The 16,079-nt window shown below is 47.8% G+C and overlaps 1 protein-coding gene across 2 annotated transcripts in view; it reads right to left on the bottom strand.

Annotated features, from left to right (window-relative positions):
- Positions 1-81: 81 nt before the first annotated feature.
- Positions 82-16,079, bottom strand: part of TGM5 (transglutaminase 5) — a 30,720-nt gene continuing 14,722 nt past the window's right edge. Inside the window, exons 7-13 of one of the 2 annotated variants that reach the window (XR_011529184.1) lie at positions 7,626-7,764; positions 6,911-7,014; positions 6,565-6,804; positions 2,799-3,164; positions 1,620-2,278; positions 803-936; positions 82-610 (exon numbers count right to left, since the gene is read on the bottom strand). Coding sequence is in view for 1 of the 2 variants with exons in the window: in XM_008528530.2 (XP_008526752.1) it covers positions 457-610; positions 803-936; positions 2,118-2,278; positions 2,799-3,164; positions 6,565-6,804; positions 6,911-7,014; positions 7,626-7,764 (1,298 nt within the window). In the remaining variant the exon portion in view is untranslated. The remainder of the gene's footprint in view (positions 611-802; positions 937-1,619; positions 2,279-2,798; positions 3,165-6,564; positions 6,805-6,910; positions 7,015-7,625; positions 7,765-16,079) is intronic. The other variant, XM_008528530.2, reaches the window with a different exon arrangement.

The raw sequence follows: 16,079 nt of genomic DNA, 5'->3' as shown, positions 1-16,079 counted from the left end.
AAACAATAGGACGCTCCCAGCATCCAGGGAACAGGCAGCAGCTGCTGAAGGGAAAGTGGTGATTACATGGCACAAAAGAGATGAGAACAAGGACTGAAGTTTATTGGTACTAGGGTATTAGCCATTGCAATGACAAAATGACAGTGAGCTGATCAGCCAGTCTTCTTTTTTTGACATCAGGGGGCAGTAAGTCTTGGCCAAGTCCATCCAGTGTTCTTAGACCTCAGTGTCATGTCACACTTCTGGATGGGACACCATGGAATCACTGGGACCTCAACAGAGTCCTGTGGAGTCGTGCAAATGGCCCGGAGACCATCCATTGCCGGCATCTCCTCTTCTGCTCACACTGGAGCCCTGCAAAGCCTCTGTTGTAGTGGAGAATGGCATAGTTTGCATTCGAACTTGCTCCTTTTCCTTAAGCTTAAAATCTATGCGTCCAGCTCCTAGTCCCAGAATTTATAACCTGGAGTCTACATAGATGTTCCTGTAACCCTTGATGTCCTTAAACTTGTTGCTCCTCAGATTGGCTTGGATCTGCCTTTGGCCACTCTTGAAGGGGACAGTCTCCAGAGTGATGCTGGCTCTGTGTTGTGGTTTGAGAACTCCAATGCTGCAGCAGAGAAAGGAGAATGTCAGGAAATCACAGGCATTATGATAACCCCAAAGCCCTTTTCCACTCAGCAACCAGGTCTCTCCCTTCCTGGTGTTCTGAGAGCCTGGCCTGGGAGCCCTGTCCAGGATGAAGGATAGCGCTAATCCCCGGATGAGATGGGAGCAAAGGCTGAGCACTCCCCGCACTCACAGGACTCTTTGTTGTTTCTTGAAAAGACCGCTTCCTTCCACAGTCAGCTCACAGTCTGCAACCGGCTCCAAGAGTGGATTTGAAAATATCACCTGTATGGAGAGCGGCTGGTTCACAACGGCTTCTCCTAGAACCTAAACAGAGAAACCCAAGAGGAGAGGAAGGAGCGGAGAATTAGCCTCGTTCCCCAATTCACCAACTATTTGTGGAGGACACTGTCCCCTAGATCTGTTTCCTATAGAGCTGGACTTTCATGGCCAACTATGGGTTAAAACCACTTAATGGGTGTCATTAACGTTTTTAAAAAATGAAACAGAAGAGAAGAAAATATCAGTGTACATCACACAAGATATTGTTATGTGAAACTTTTTCCTCCTTTACACATGTATGGATGTTCGTGTAAAGTATTTTACACCACTCAACCCAGTATATGGAAAAGTTTGATACACTGGGAGTCTCCAGTGATGTTTCTTCTGCTCCAAGGATTGCATCCAAGTGTGCAATAATCAAGAGCTCCCAAAGGATTCTCATGCATAATTTGAGTGGATAGAATCTTCTTTTGGCAGTTTTTGTTTCTTATTATTGCAATTCCACTCTACCCCTCTCTCCCCATTATCGTAACTGGCTCATTTCTTTCCACTCTGGTGTGTGAGTGAAGAGCAATGGATCACTCAGGGCTGTAGAGAGAAGGAAATAGCCTCAGGGAATTTGGAGGCACTTTTAGTCCTAGCTAAAACGGACTCCAGGCTGGGCCTGCCAGACACACCCCCACAGGGGGCACCACGCCGAAGGGAAAGGACCTGTGAAGTCTTCCCACCTAGAGGACCACAGAATGTCAGAGCAGGAGATGTCCTCAAAGGCCATCTAGTCTAATCATCTCATTTGACAGTTGAAGAAGCAGAGGCCCAGGGGCTTGTCCAAGGATGCACAACCAGGAGATGGCAAATCAAACCTGAAATGAACTCAGGCAGTGCTCTGCCCCGACTCAGGTCCCTCCCACTTGAGCTCATATTTCCTCATGCTGCCGCTGGGGAAGGCCAACAGCGGGAGGTGGCACAAGAGAGGAATCTCTCCCCACCCTCTCCATGGCATCTGCACAAGGTCCACCCATAAGGTGCATAATGGTGCAAGGGGATGGAGACCTCACCCAGTGTTTTCAGATAAGCCTCACATTCCTGGTGGGGAGGCACCTGGGGTCACCAGAAGAGGCAGAGGAAAGGAGGGGCTGCTCCCCTGAGCAGGCTCTCAGAGGGGTCCACCCCCTCCCAGCTGGATCCCAAGGAGCCCCCAGGCCACCTGCAGGGCTCTTGCCTACATTAATCATGATGCCTGGATAGGCTAAGGTGATGATCTTGTTCACCAGGATCTTCTCAGGACTGCTCTTCTCTTCGCCCAGGGCACTGATGCGGATCAGCTTGTCTGTTGACAGGTACTGGCTGTACTGGGAATAGGGGATTTTGCAGGGATAGGTCTTTGCTAGGGAGAGAACACAGAGAGGAAGTGAGAGTAGTTGGGAAATCAGCTGGGCCTGGGTTGGATCTGGGGACCCTCCTATAGAGAGGAGGGGGCCAATATGTACTGAGCCCCAGTGAAGCAGGTATTAGGTTTTCAGATGAAGAGGCTGAGGTTAAGGGAGGCAAAATGGCTTGCCCAGGGTCATTCTGCTGGTAAATGGGTGAGCTGAGTCTCTAACCAAATCTGGATGACTCCAAAGCTCAGCCTTTCCCCACTAAACCAGGCTACTTTCCTTGAGGTAGCAAAGGAAGGCGAGGAGGAGGAGAAAGGAGAGAAGGAGAAGGAGAGGAGAAGAGGACAGGGAAGGAGGGAGGGACGAGGAGGAATCTGTGCTGGAGGCGACACTAGGAAGACACTAGGAACAGCAGTGTCACAGCGGTCCGCCCATAGGATCCTTGTTGGCTGGCTTCAACCTACTGGCATTTCTTTAACCCACTCTGTGTACACAGCCTGTCCCCGTGCCCATACTCAGAGCCCATACCTTCTTCAGGAGAGAGTGTGATGAAGGCTGTGTCCTGCCAGAACGGGGGCAGGGGGCTGCCATCATGCAGCAGAGACTGAGCACTCAAGTTCACTTTGAGGTCCTTGAACTGGAGTGACATGTTGAGGGTCAGCAGGACAAACCTTATGTCCTGGCCCATGTTGGGTGGGTCGAGCAGCTGGAATTTCATGGAGACCTGGACAACATCACTGGGCCGAAGGGAAGGTGTATCCAGGCTCCGAGGACCATCCCCGCTCAGGGACCTGGGCCTGGAAGGTTGTGAGGCCGCTCGGTGGGAGCCTGGGGACCTTCTAGCCTTCAGCTTCAGAAGAGCCTTCAGAAACACCTCCCTCTCCTGTGGGGAGCCTGGGGGCAAAGACAGAACCAGTTGTAGGCCAGGCTGACCATCCTCCCAACGGCCCCACCAACGCTGCAGGGGTGTTAAAACCCCCATTTCTAATAAACACTCCGTACCATTCATCAAGGGCTTTCTAAGTGTCAGGCTCTGCTGAGTGCTTCACCCCTTTCACCCTCACATCAACCATGAGAGAGATGTAGTATTATTAATATTTTTAGCAATGCCTATGTGAATGTGAATCTCCCAGTGGAGATGGAGGACCTTCTCTTGGGTGCCTCGAAGGGCCTAGAACCATTTTTTTTTTAAATCACTAGCATTATTTTATTTATGTATTTTTATTCCTGTTGTTTTTTACCTTTTGACCCCCTTCACACATTTCTCCCACCCTCCACCCTCTGCCAACCTGTTCTCTGTATCTGTGAGCTTGGTTTTTGTTTGTTTTGTTTTTAGATTCCACATATAAGTGAGATCATACAGTTTTTGTCTTTCTCTAATTTATTTCACTCAGCAAAACGCCCTCGAGGTCTACCCATGTTGGAGCAAATGGCAAGATTTCCTTCTTTTTTGTGGCTAAATGATATTCTATTGTTTATATATTTACCACAATTCCTTTATCCAATCATCAATTGATGGGCACTTGACTTGCTTCCACGTCTTAGCTATCGTAAATAGTGCTGCAATGAAACTGGGGGGTGGGGTGCAGAGATCTTTTCAAGTTAGTGTTTTCATTTTCTTTGGATAAATATCCAGAAGTGGAATTGCTGGATCATATGGTAGTCTAGTTTTTATTTTTTGGTAAGGAAGATTGGCCCTGAGCTAACATCTGTTGCCAATCTTCCTCTTTTTTGCTTGAAGAAGATTGTCACTGAGCTAATATCTGTGTCAATCTTCTTTTATTTTGTATGTGGGATGCTGCCACAGCATGGCTTGATGAGCAGTGTGTAGGTCTACACCCAGGATCTGAACCTGTGAACCCCAGGCTTCTGAAGCCAAGTGTACCAACTTAACCACTATACAACTGGGCCAGCCACTATTCTTAATGTTTTGAGGAACCTCCATGTGGGTTTTCCACACTGGGTGCACCAATTTACATTCCTACCAGTAGTGCACAAGGGTTCCCTTTTCTCCACATCCTTGCCAACAATAATAATAATAATATAAATATTATTATTCCATATGTAGATGAGGAAAATGGGGTTCAGAGAGGCCATGTCATTTGCCCAAGTCACACAACTTCCAAGGGGCAGAGTCCAGGCGGAAACCAAATCTGCCCAACTTGAAAATCTGTGCTCAAGATCACTAGACTCTATCCTGCCTTCCCCACAGGAAAGGAAAGCCCACAAAAGCGGAGGAGTCAGCCTGTTAAAGACGACAGGGCATGGTGTGATTTCCTGTCCCAGAACCAAATTATTGGTCTGGTGTAGACTAATTCCTGGAAATTGAGAAACCAAGAAGCCACAGTGAAAAAAGGAAAAAGTTCAGGCAGGCTGACTTCCCAGGGCAGCCCAGCCTCAGTCCTGGGGAGGTGCGGCCGGGATGTGTGGGGAATCCTCAGGTGCTTCCCTCACCATCCCAGCAGCTGCCTTCACTGAGCACTTTCTGTCCCCAGAGCCCGGCTCCACAGCCTCCCAGGCAGAGGCCCCTTTTGTCCCCTTGCTCTGGGTGTCATTCTAAGCTGGGTTCCTGGCAGAAGAGGGTCTTGAGGCATTGGCTTCAGAAACAGTGTGCCCAGGGAGAGGCAAATCAGATTTAGCTCCTCTGTGGTCGGCTCTACCCCCAGATCCTGTCAGGCTTGTGGGGAGGAGAAAGAATACTGCCTGACTGAGCAGCATACTCAGGTCCGCCAGAATATAGCTCCAAACCCCCCAAGTTCACAGTGGAACCCCGTGGACCTCTGTAGCAAATGCTGTCAATGCTCTGCCCCCACCCTCTTGGCACTTGCCATTTCAGTGCCCATGGGTCCTGATTTCAAATTCTAGCACCTGTGGCTCTTTGAGGCTTTCTCTGCCACCAGAGCTGACTCAACTCATGCTTGGGGCAGGCCGAAAGTGCTAGGAAATTTACACCCCCAAGGAGCAGCCCTCAACCCCTGACAGACAGGAGTTGGTGGGTAAATAGCCCAGCCCCCTTGCCTCTCGGGTGCGATAAATCTGCAGTGTTCTACACTTTACACTGAACCCTCACAGGGTTGCCAGATTTAGCAAATAAAAATACAAGCCGTGTAAATTAAATTTCAGATTAACAACAAATAATTGGGGGTATAGTTAGACTATGGCATTATTCGTCCTGTATTTTCCCCGGCAACCCCACTGGCAGAGCTCCCCAGCAGCACGGAGCTCCCGCTGCCCATGGTGCTGACAGGCTCGCCGAGGCGCCCTGCATCTCCCCGAGGCACCTGCATCGGCTTCCTCCCCTTTGCTGTCTCGCTTGCTAACCCTACTTCCTTCCTGGATGGCCTCACAAATAAATTGCTTGTACTTGAATCCTCGTCTCAGGAACCGTTCTGGGCACCCCAATCAAGATAACCCCAGAAAGAACGGAGGTGGAGGGGCTGAGGGACTGTGTGCTGGGCTGTGTTCAATGCTCGTCTCTTGCTTTGTATCCCCTTCCTAGGCTTGGATTCTGGAGCTTCTCTGTGTCAGCCCCAAAGGCTCACACAGACAGACCACAGACACCCACTCACAGGCACTCCCAGCAATTGCTCAGCTACCCGCCTATATTCCTGACTCGTCCTTATTCAGATCCTGCCCTTCACCCTGCTTCTGGCCCTTGTGGCTTCGATATTTTTGCTGGGTTCCCTGGTAGCTGAGCCTGGTGGTTGGTGTTCCTCAATTTCCGGGAATTAGTCCACACCTGACTAACTTGGCTGCCCCTTTGCCCCTGCTGGCTTGGGTCGGAATCCCCTGCCAGGTCTCTCCCATCTCAGAACCACCCTCTGCAGGGCGCGGGGGTGGGAGTGAGCATTTGGCCTTACATCAGCCTCCATGCTGGCTGGTGGTCCCGCCTTCCTCCAAACACTCAATAAAACACAGTTAATTAAACAAGTTAAATAAAATTAATTAAATTAATTAATAGGAGAGTTTACTCATTCCCCCGCCATCTCCAGGGGGAGGCTGATTTTCGGGAAGGCAGGGGGGAGGAATTCATGTACTATTCGTGGGAGGCCTGTGGACGTGAACATCTTGTGGAAGGTGCTCACTGGCCTGGGAGGTGTGGGGTGGTGGTGGGTATGAGGAAGTGAGGCAGTGGGGACCCCTCAACTAGGACCTTAAAACTGAAGGGCTGAGGAGACGGTGGATCTGGGTCTTGCCCCACCACTGGGCTGCCCCAGCTGGCTGGGAGATTCCCTGGGGTGGGACGGGGGTGCCCAGAGGACTTGGACTCTGAGGGGAGCTGACTTAGTGGTACCTTCTGGGTACTTGTAGTTCTCGGTGATGTCATCCCGCTCATCACTCTGGATGCTCTTGGTGCTGATAAAATTGCCAACAGAATTTGTGTCCTGGTGAAGTTTCTGCTCCTTCCCTCCGTAGACAAGCCAGGACATGCAGTCAGCATTCACCATGGAAAAGGCAAAGGCCGTGTCGTAGTTCAGGTCCACCTCCCCCTCTTTGATGGCTCTGACCGAGGCGGGGCCGCAGCAGTAGAGGCCTGAAGGAGAAGAGAAGAGCCACAATGGACCGTTGCTGCAGGGTCGGGCGGGAACAGGGGTACCTTCTGTGGGAGCGGATTCTGCCTTCCTTCTGGAGAGCCTCACCGTTGCTCGTCTCCTGGGGTGTGGCATCCAGCACCTGCCAGCCTCCATATCCGGGAGGGATGTCCTTTCGGGCCATCCAGCACTCATTCCAGACGTGGAAATTCCTGAAGGAGAAGCCAGAGGAATCAGCATCAAATGAAGCTAAGGGAGAGTTTCTAGCACTTGTGTTCTGTCTGGAGCAAGGCAAGGGACGATGAACTGATGGACACTTCAAACCTCTGTGGGTGAGTGGTGACAGCTCTTCCTCCTGTGAGGCAACTTGCCCAGGAAAGAGCTTTCCTCTGTTTGTGAATAGAAAGTGAAGGCTTGCAGAGTCCACTGAAGTTAAAAATCCTTCACTCTCTCAGAAAGGTCCTCGTGGCCCTTTCCTGTGTGCGCGGCTGACTCACAGAGGCAGTCATAGCCTTTGTGTCCGGAGGTGAGACTTCAGGTTCTTCTCAGGCCAGAGCCACAGGCTGAGTGTTACATGAAGAGGGTGATAAAAAGGAAAACCTCACTCAGGGAAGAGAGCTGGTGATGTGCGGATTTTAAACTCAAAATCGTTATTTTTGTGTTCAGCTGTGGCCCAGCCTTAGGGTTGGGGATATGGAGCCCTGGGGCTGGTGACAGTGGGGGGTGGGGGGGCATGAGAGAGCAGCAGGCTCATAGGCACAGTCCTGTCTACTTCCTGCTGTCAGGGTTTGCCCTAGAAAGAGACTAAGAGGTTGCCTCTCACCAGACAGTGTCCTTCTTCTTATTCTCCAAAATCCTGCCTGTGTTGTCGTAATACTCATCTATGATCAAGTTTCCATCCGTGTCGTGGCCAGAGTCAAAGTTGGTGATCACACGGGTGGGGATCCCCAGGCACCGCATCACTGCAGAAAGGGCAGAAAAATCTCCTGTGGGCTGTGGATTCAGGAACTCTATGAATTCCTGGATTTAGGGCCCTGGGCCCAGGGTAATCATTCCACTGGCCCCTGCAGGAGCAGGCAGGAGCTGTTTGGGGCACTGGGTTGGTATCATTGCCACCCTCCCTCTCCACCTTCCTGTGCTCCTCTCCCTGGGGCTCACGGAAGAGACTCTGCAAAGGTTAAGCTGCTGGCTGCTCAGACAAGCACTGGCAGGGCCACGGAAGGTCTAGCAAGTTGTGGGTCCACTCCCTGTGCCAGCAGGGCGGGACAGGTACGCCTCCTTTGGCAGGATTCGGTGGCCTGACTCGGTCTCACTTCTCTCCTAGCCACAAATCTCCTTCAAACCAAATAGCTAGAATATTTTCCTTCCTGTGGTGGGGATTGTTGGCTGAGACCATCAGATTCTTAGAGAGTACTGTGGCTTGGATTCCTCCTTTCCCATGGGTCTCAGAAGTTTCTCAAGGAAAACATCACTGGTCAAAGCAGAAAGGGAAGGAAACTGTGTAACAAAAGCTTAGAAAAGTGGGAGTTTGCACCTGGTAGAGAAAATCTGGAAAGGAGGTAGAATGTTGTCTTTATTCCTGAGGGGGCATCCCTTCCCTTTGCCAGCCAAATTCTTTTCTTTGTCTACTGCCCTATTTTCCCATTTTGCCTTATTTTAAGTACAGCAGTATCCCCCAGCTCATCCTACCACCAATGCCGTGTCCCCTCAAGTCCAGCATTGGCAGCCCATCCAATTCAACGACAACAACAACAACAATAATAGTAATAGTGTCTACCAGCCAGGAATGTTGCTAAGTGTTTTACACACATTATCCTCAAGACAAGTCTACACAGAAGCTGCTGTCATTATCCCCATTTTAAAGATGATGAATCAGAGGCTAAGAAAAGTTTGCTGCCTTGACCAAAGTCACACAGCTAGAAAATGGCAGAACTTTCACTCAAATCCTGGTTTCACTGCTAAGCTTGTACTCGATTCTGAGCCTTCCTCCCAGAATGATGCACACAGTTCAGCTTTCTAGTATTTTCACCTTATTATACATCCCTAGCATTTTCCTATGTTATCAAATAGTTGTCAAAAGCAAGATTTCTAGTGGTGGTTATTTTTAGATATTTAGTTGGTTTCCAGTTTTTTCCCTGTTGTAAATAATGCTTTGATGAACATCTTTGTAGATCAATCTTTTTTTTTTCTGAGGAAGATTCTCCCTCAGCTAACATCTGTTGCCAATCTTCCTCTTTTTGTATGTGAGCCACTGCCACAACATGGCCACTGACAGGCGAGTGGTACAGTTCTGCACCTGGGAACCGAACCCGGGCCACCAAAGTGGAGTGTGCCGAACTTAACCACTAGGCCACTGGGGCTGGCCCTCAATCTTTTTTTTTTTTCCCCTTGGGACAGACTCCAAGAAGTAAAATGACAGAGTCAAAAATATAGATATTTCTAAGGGTTCTTCACACATCCTACCATCCTTTTGAAAATGTTTATAATTTTAAGTTTAAACACTTATTTATATTAAACATTCAACTGCTTATTTATTTTAGTTTAGGCTCTTTCTTATACTTTGGCACAAAGCCTCTCCAGGCCAAGGTGGGAACACGTCCCTGGACGCAGCCCAGGACAGGGAGGAGAGAAGCCCCGTGGGGAACCTGGAGCTCTCCCTGGAGCAGCAGGTCTGCACAGGGCCCAGGAACGAGAGCAGGGAGTGAGAAGAGCTGATGAGTGAGTTGTAGATGGTGACACAGGACAGCCTCAGAGGGGAGGGTGAAGGTTGGAAAAGCTGCCACTGAAGGAACATGAGACAGGAGTGAGGCAAGAGCATGCAGGCGAGTCAGGAGCATCACATGGGCACATTTATGCTAAGATTACTGTCAGGAGGGTGGATAACAAGGTAATAAGAGAATGTGCCAAGGAAGTGTGGGCTGGGGGAGCAGGGAGCAAGGCTCTGTTCTTCACCCTGATTGATGAATTCATAAATAACCATGTGAAGTGTCAGTGGTAGCGTCAGCTTCTGCTTAACATGGCTGGATGAGCATTTTTCCACCCGAACATAGGTCTTTGGTCTCGTGGCACTCTGAAGCTCTCTACTAGACATGGCTTGTAATGATTTATGAATCTGTCGTCCTGAGGGCAGAGACTCTGTGATATTCATATTTATCATTATACAGCCATTAACTATACAGGGCCAGACATATTTTGCACAGATAATTGGTGCATCTTTCCCGGAGGGGTGAATGAATGTCTTGGGAATCTTCTGCCCATTCTGGTGATTTCCAACTTCAGCACAGCAGTGTCAGAATGGCTGTGTGCTACGCAGTGGGTACCAAGCTTGATTGTCAGGAGAACATAGGTTTGAGAGGTGATGGATTTGCACTGGTCTGTTCTCACCCTCTCCTCATCATGGTTTGTGAGAGGACTGGGACGGGGGACAATGGCCTGTCACAGTGAAGCAACAGAGGGTCAAGAATGGCTTCTTATGTAGGGAATGAGGCCAAGGCTCAATGTCACACTAAGGGAGCTAACAGTGCTCAGATATCCTCAAAGTCGTGCACATACGTGTTTCCTGGGGGTCTTGTTCCCTCTTTCCTGCTTGCTATGTCCTCCCACAAAGAGCTCATCCTGCCTGGTGGCTTCATCTCTCACTTCTGTGCCCGCCATTCCAGAATTTGAATCTTGAGCCTATATGGAGACCTTGCTGTCACTCAACACACCTCCAACTGAACTTGCTGTCTTTCAGTCTTCCCATTCTTCCTTTCCAGTTGACAGCATCATCACCACTGTGGGTGCCAAGCACTGCACAGGCATGCTCTCACTTACTCCTTCTCACAATCCTGTGATTATCCCAACTTGAAAGAGCAGGAACCTGAGGCTTCGAGAGGTTGAGGTTACATGGCAGAAAGAGGAGAGCCAGGGCAGGATTTAAACCTGTGTTTCTTGGATCTCAAACTGTCCTCATGCTTTTCATTACAAGCCACACCTCTGCAGCTTCACTAGACATCCAGCAACACCTCATTCTCAGTGCACCTTCCTCTGTGAAGGTTCCACTGACTGCTCCAGCCACACTAACCTCCCTGCTCGTGGTCTCACTTCACCCCAATCACCTGTGCCACGCATTTTATTAGTTGATGAAGCTCTCTATCATCTCATATGTTTGTCTTATCTTGTCAGCCAGACTACAAGTCCCCCTAGAGTAGGGCTCACATCAGATACTTTTGTTGCATTTCTTCACTTCTAGCACTGTGCTGAGTGTAAAGTAGATGGTCATTAAATTTGTGTTGAAGGGGCCATCCTGGTGGCATAGTGGTTAAGTTTGCACATTCCTCTTTGGCGGCCCGGGCCTCTCCGGTTTGGACCCTGGGCGCAGACCTACATACCACTCACCAAGCCACACTGAAGCGGCGTCCCACAGAGAAGAACTACACGGCCCTATAACTAGGATATACAACTATGTACTGGGGCTTTGGGGAGAGAACAAAAAAAAGAGGAAGATTGGCAGCAGATGTTAGCTCAAGGCCAATCTTCCTAAAAAAAAACAGAAAGAAATAAATTTGTATTGGAGTTGTCTTTAAGCTGTGAACAGGCTTCTGCAGACTATCAGTCCTGATGACTCAGTTTGACATGAGACTCAGGGGTCCGTTTCATTGATAATTTTGTGGGAGCTGAGTTCCTTGTAAAAGAGAAACCCATATAGGCTGTGTGTGTTTGAGTGTTTGCATACATATGCATGCACACTCACACGGCGATATTTGGACAAAGGTGGACAAGATCTCCGAGTCAGGAAAGGACCATAAGGCTCCCAAGGTCTATTACAGCACCTGCAGTCCCAGGGTGAATGCCACGTCTCTTCACCCAGCCATTCAGCACTCATTCAGTGACAACTGTCAAACCCCGTGATGAACCAGCAGCGAGTTAGACGCATACATGAAAGTGAAAAACATCCTTGCCTTTGAGGAGCACAGCTTCACTTCTGACTGGCGGTGGACACCATGCTAATGGTGTATTAAAACACAGAATCTGGTTCAAGACTGGCCGTGAAGTCTTCTCACCAGTTCTTCTTCCTCCCGCTCTGTCCTGCCTCCCCACATGGAAATGTGTCTCCAATTTTATAAGAGAAATCAGTGGGAAGTTCACATGCAATTTGCCGAAGTTCATTCGGTCAGCTTTGCTGCCACACTTCCATGGCTTCTACTAAAGAATACAGTCAAAGCTGCAGGTAATAGAGTCAAAGCGGTTGCATTTCAATGTGATGATTTTTAGCATCTTAGTTTCTCCCTGGATGCATTAAGCTTCCAAATGACGGAAGTATCACTTCCTGCTCCTCCTATCATGCTTTTAATTGTCCCTTATAACCTGATGCTTCTATTGCCTTGGTTTTTCGGATATGCCATCATGAAGTCATATTTGAATTCTTCTCCCTCATCTGCAATGGTGATGAAACCTAAAACTATTCTAAAAAATAGATCTATTAAAAAAATTACCAGGAATGAAAAGAAGCAGGAAAATATGACCCATAAGCAGGAAAAATGTCAATCAATAGAACTAGACCCAGAAATGACAGAGATGATGGAACTAGCTGACAAGGATTGTAAAACAGCTATTTTAAATATTATAAACATGCCCAAGAGGAAGTGAAGGAATACACGAACATAATAAGAGAAATGGAAGGTAGAAAAAAGACCCAATGGAACTTCTGAAGATGAAAAAGCAGGGGCTGGCCCCATGGCCAAGTCGTTAAGTTTGTGCACTCGGTTTCGGTGGCCCAGGGTTTTGCTGGTTCGGATCCTGGGTGGGGACCTAGCACTGCTCATCAAGCCATGCTGAGGCAGCGTCCCACATAGCAGAACTAGAAGGACTTACAACTAGAATATACAACCATGTACTGGGGGCCTTTGGGGAGAAGAAGAAAAAAATTGGCAACAGATGTTAGCTCAGGACCAATCTTAAAACAAAAAACATACTGGACAAAATATTGTAGAACAATAACAATATACTTTTTTCTGAGAACACATTCAAATACAATGAAACATATTAAACACATCAAAATATTTCCCTATCATGGGGAGAGACAAATAAGAATGAGTAATGAAATAAAAGGAAGAAAAAATCAATTAGTTAATTTTTTAAAAAGAAGGGCCTGAAGCAGAACTATTATTATGATAAATACCATGAAATGAGCAATGTGATTAATTTAACCTTAAACACTCCAAGAAATAAAGGAAAGAAATAAACTAAAAAAGTGGTAGAATGGATGCGGAACTGAGGTTTGGGGGATGGTTAGAAACGGCTTTTGAATAAGACCCAGCCAGACCTCTGGAGTCCAAAAGGCAGAGGTTAAAACAATATCAGGCTAATTATAATATCTAACACTTACGTAAAACTAACCATCCATGTGCCAGATGTTTTCCTAAGTGCTGGCCATATATTAACTCACAGCCCTAGGAGGGGACATTCCATACAGTCTCATAAATCAATGAAGAATAATGGTAAACTTGTGTTTAAGTGAGGGCATTGTACAAAGGAGAGTTTGGACTGGGATCTAAAGAAAGATTGAGGCAAAACAACGCACCAGTGCCTTGTCTGAGGTTCCTTCTTTGAGAGCTAAGGGCTCAGTTAAAACAAGGAGGACAAGAGTCATATTGAAATGGAGATAAGGAGGTACTTTATAGAGGCCACTATACAACTGAGTGAGAAGAAATCTTAGATGACATCTAACAAGGGATTTTTCAAGAAAGTTTTAAGCAGAGGACCCTACATGCAAGCCAAATCGTAAGTGGGGATCCAATATATAAAACACATAAGTGGAGGAGGCTTAGGTGAAGAGAGGAGGGTCCCGCCCGAGCCCTCAGCCTCCTCATCTCCCACACCGTTTCCCACCATGGCTCCTGGGCCCAGGGCCCTGCTTTACAGAGGAGGGGATAGTGCCCCATAGATCCGCTCACAGTCACACGTTCATGTCTTCCAATCCTCAGCCCAAGTCATGGCTGCCCCCATCCCCATCCCACGCAGTTGTGGGCAGGAACAGACCAGGCACATTCCTAGGATGCCTGGCTTTTTTTTTTAAAGCACTTTATTGAGATATAATTTACATACCACAAAATGCACCCTTTTAAAGTGTACAATCCCGTTGTTTGTAGCATATTCACAGGTTGTACAATAATCCCCACTATCTGATCCCAGAACATTTTCATCACCTCAAAAGGAAGCTCCATGCACACTAGCAGTCACTTCCCATTCCCTCCTGCCCCCAGGCCTAGGCAACCACTAATCTACTTTCAGTTTCTAGGAATTTTCCTATTCTGGGCATTTAATATGTACAGAATCATACAATAAGTGGCCTTTTTTTTTGGCAAGGAAGTTTGACCCTGTGCTAACATATGTTGCCAATCTTCCTCTTTTTGCTTGAGGAAGATTGTCGCTGAGCTAACATCTGCGCCAATCTTCTATTTTGTATGTGGGATGCCTCCACAGCATGACTTGATGAGTATAGATCCACACCCAGGATCTGAACCTGCGAACCCCAGGCTGCAGAAGCAGAGTGCGTGACCCTAACCACTACACCACTGGGCCGGCCCCTAATAAGTGGCTTTTTAACACCTGGCTTTGGGGAAAATTTTCAGGCAACAGAACATCACTGTCCCCTCTGTTCTCTTGTTACAGTGCAGGGCATTCCTGCTACTTCACAGACCTTAGCCAAGGGTTGAGGGCCTGACCTTGTCCCAAGGAGTACACAGCCAGAACAGGAAGATCCTGATGACTGAGAGCTGTAGGGTGGCCAGCCCTGAGCATAGGAAGGATAGGCCAGGGATGTCTCTGAAATTCCCAAAGTCACAGCCAATTAAATGGATGTCAAGGAAATGGCCTATCCAAAAAGGTATAACATTATCTTTGATGCACGCAAAGTCTGTGATTTTTCTTTAAGAAGTTGAAGTTAATAGGTTGACATTAAAAAAGGCAATACTGAGGGGCAGAGCTGCAGAGGGGAGAATACACTTCTGACTCAGACAAGAGTCATTTGGTCCCTCGAAGGCTCAGTTTTCTCATCTGTAAAACGACAGCAATGATATCTACTTTGCAGGTGATTGTGAGGATTAGAAAGAGTGAAAGGGCGCAGCGTGTGCCTGAAGCACAAGGGTTGCTGGGTAAATGGCACTGCTAGTAATGATCATGTAGTGGTATAGCCTAGGGGTTAGAGCATGCCTGACCTGGAGATAAGACTGGCCCTACCACTCTATTTCCTCATCTGCAAAATAGAGATGATGTTAGACCTACCTCATAAGGTCATTTGCGGGATTAAACGAGGCAGTCCTAGCTAATACTTACTGAATATTCACTGTAGCTAGGCACTATTCTAAGCCCTCTCCATGTATCAACTCACTTGATCCTTCCAATAACTCTATGATGTAGGTACTATTACTTTCCATATCAAACATCTTAGGAAACTGAGGCACAAGTTAAGTGAGTTGCCCAAGGTTACTCAGCCAATTAAAGGTAGTGCTGGTATCTGAAGGCAAGTGGTCTACCTCCAGAGTCCACACACCCCACCATTACTCTAGGCTGTCAAGGTTTTAGCACAGTATCTGGCACCAAGGAAGTCCCCAAGAAATGTCAGCTATTGTGATTGCTAAATAATAACAATGATAATAACTTTTAAAAACATGCTTTGGCAGCTGTATTGGGTTAAGGAGTTTGACTAAATTGTTAACTTTTAGTGGAGGATTGAGGCTGGTCTCACCTGTCCTTGTATCCAAGTTTACTAGAAGCACAGTGCCTAGAATGAGGATTCAGCAAGTATTGTTGGTGAATGAATGAGTTTTTCAAACCGATATTTCTATTAATTTACAACATGGTGGCCCTTCTAGTGAAGGCTGGTGCTGATGGCGCTGCAGTTGGACTGGACCACGTTGACTCACTTTGCCCAATCCTTTGCTTCCCAGGTCACTAAAGGGCCATGATTCTCATAAACATTTTAATTGGTCTGCTTTCTTTACATAATCTCCATTCACTCACTCCAGCTCTCTCATCACCCAGTTGCAGACAACCACACCCGTACCCCTGACCCTCTCCCTCTACAAACACACACCCCCGCCCATGACACTGTAGGCTTTTCCATGCCCAAGAAGCTTCCCTCTCTATCGTGCACAAGATCAATCCATTCTCCGGATCATTTTGTTAGTCTCATGCCTGCTCCCTGGATGACTCAGACATCCCAGTTCACCCAAATCTCTGTGACTCTGGGTATCAATGCTGTTGAATTCCTGGTTTCTTATCCCTGGGCCATCAA

The sequence above is a fragment of the Equus przewalskii genome, chromosome 1 (genome assembly GCF_037783145.1).
Source record: "Equus przewalskii isolate Varuska chromosome 1, EquPr2, whole genome shotgun sequence".
Taxonomy (NCBI): Eukaryota; Metazoa; Chordata; class Mammalia; order Perissodactyla; family Equidae; genus Equus; species Equus przewalskii.
This window is presented reverse-complemented; position numbering and strand designations above follow the sequence as displayed.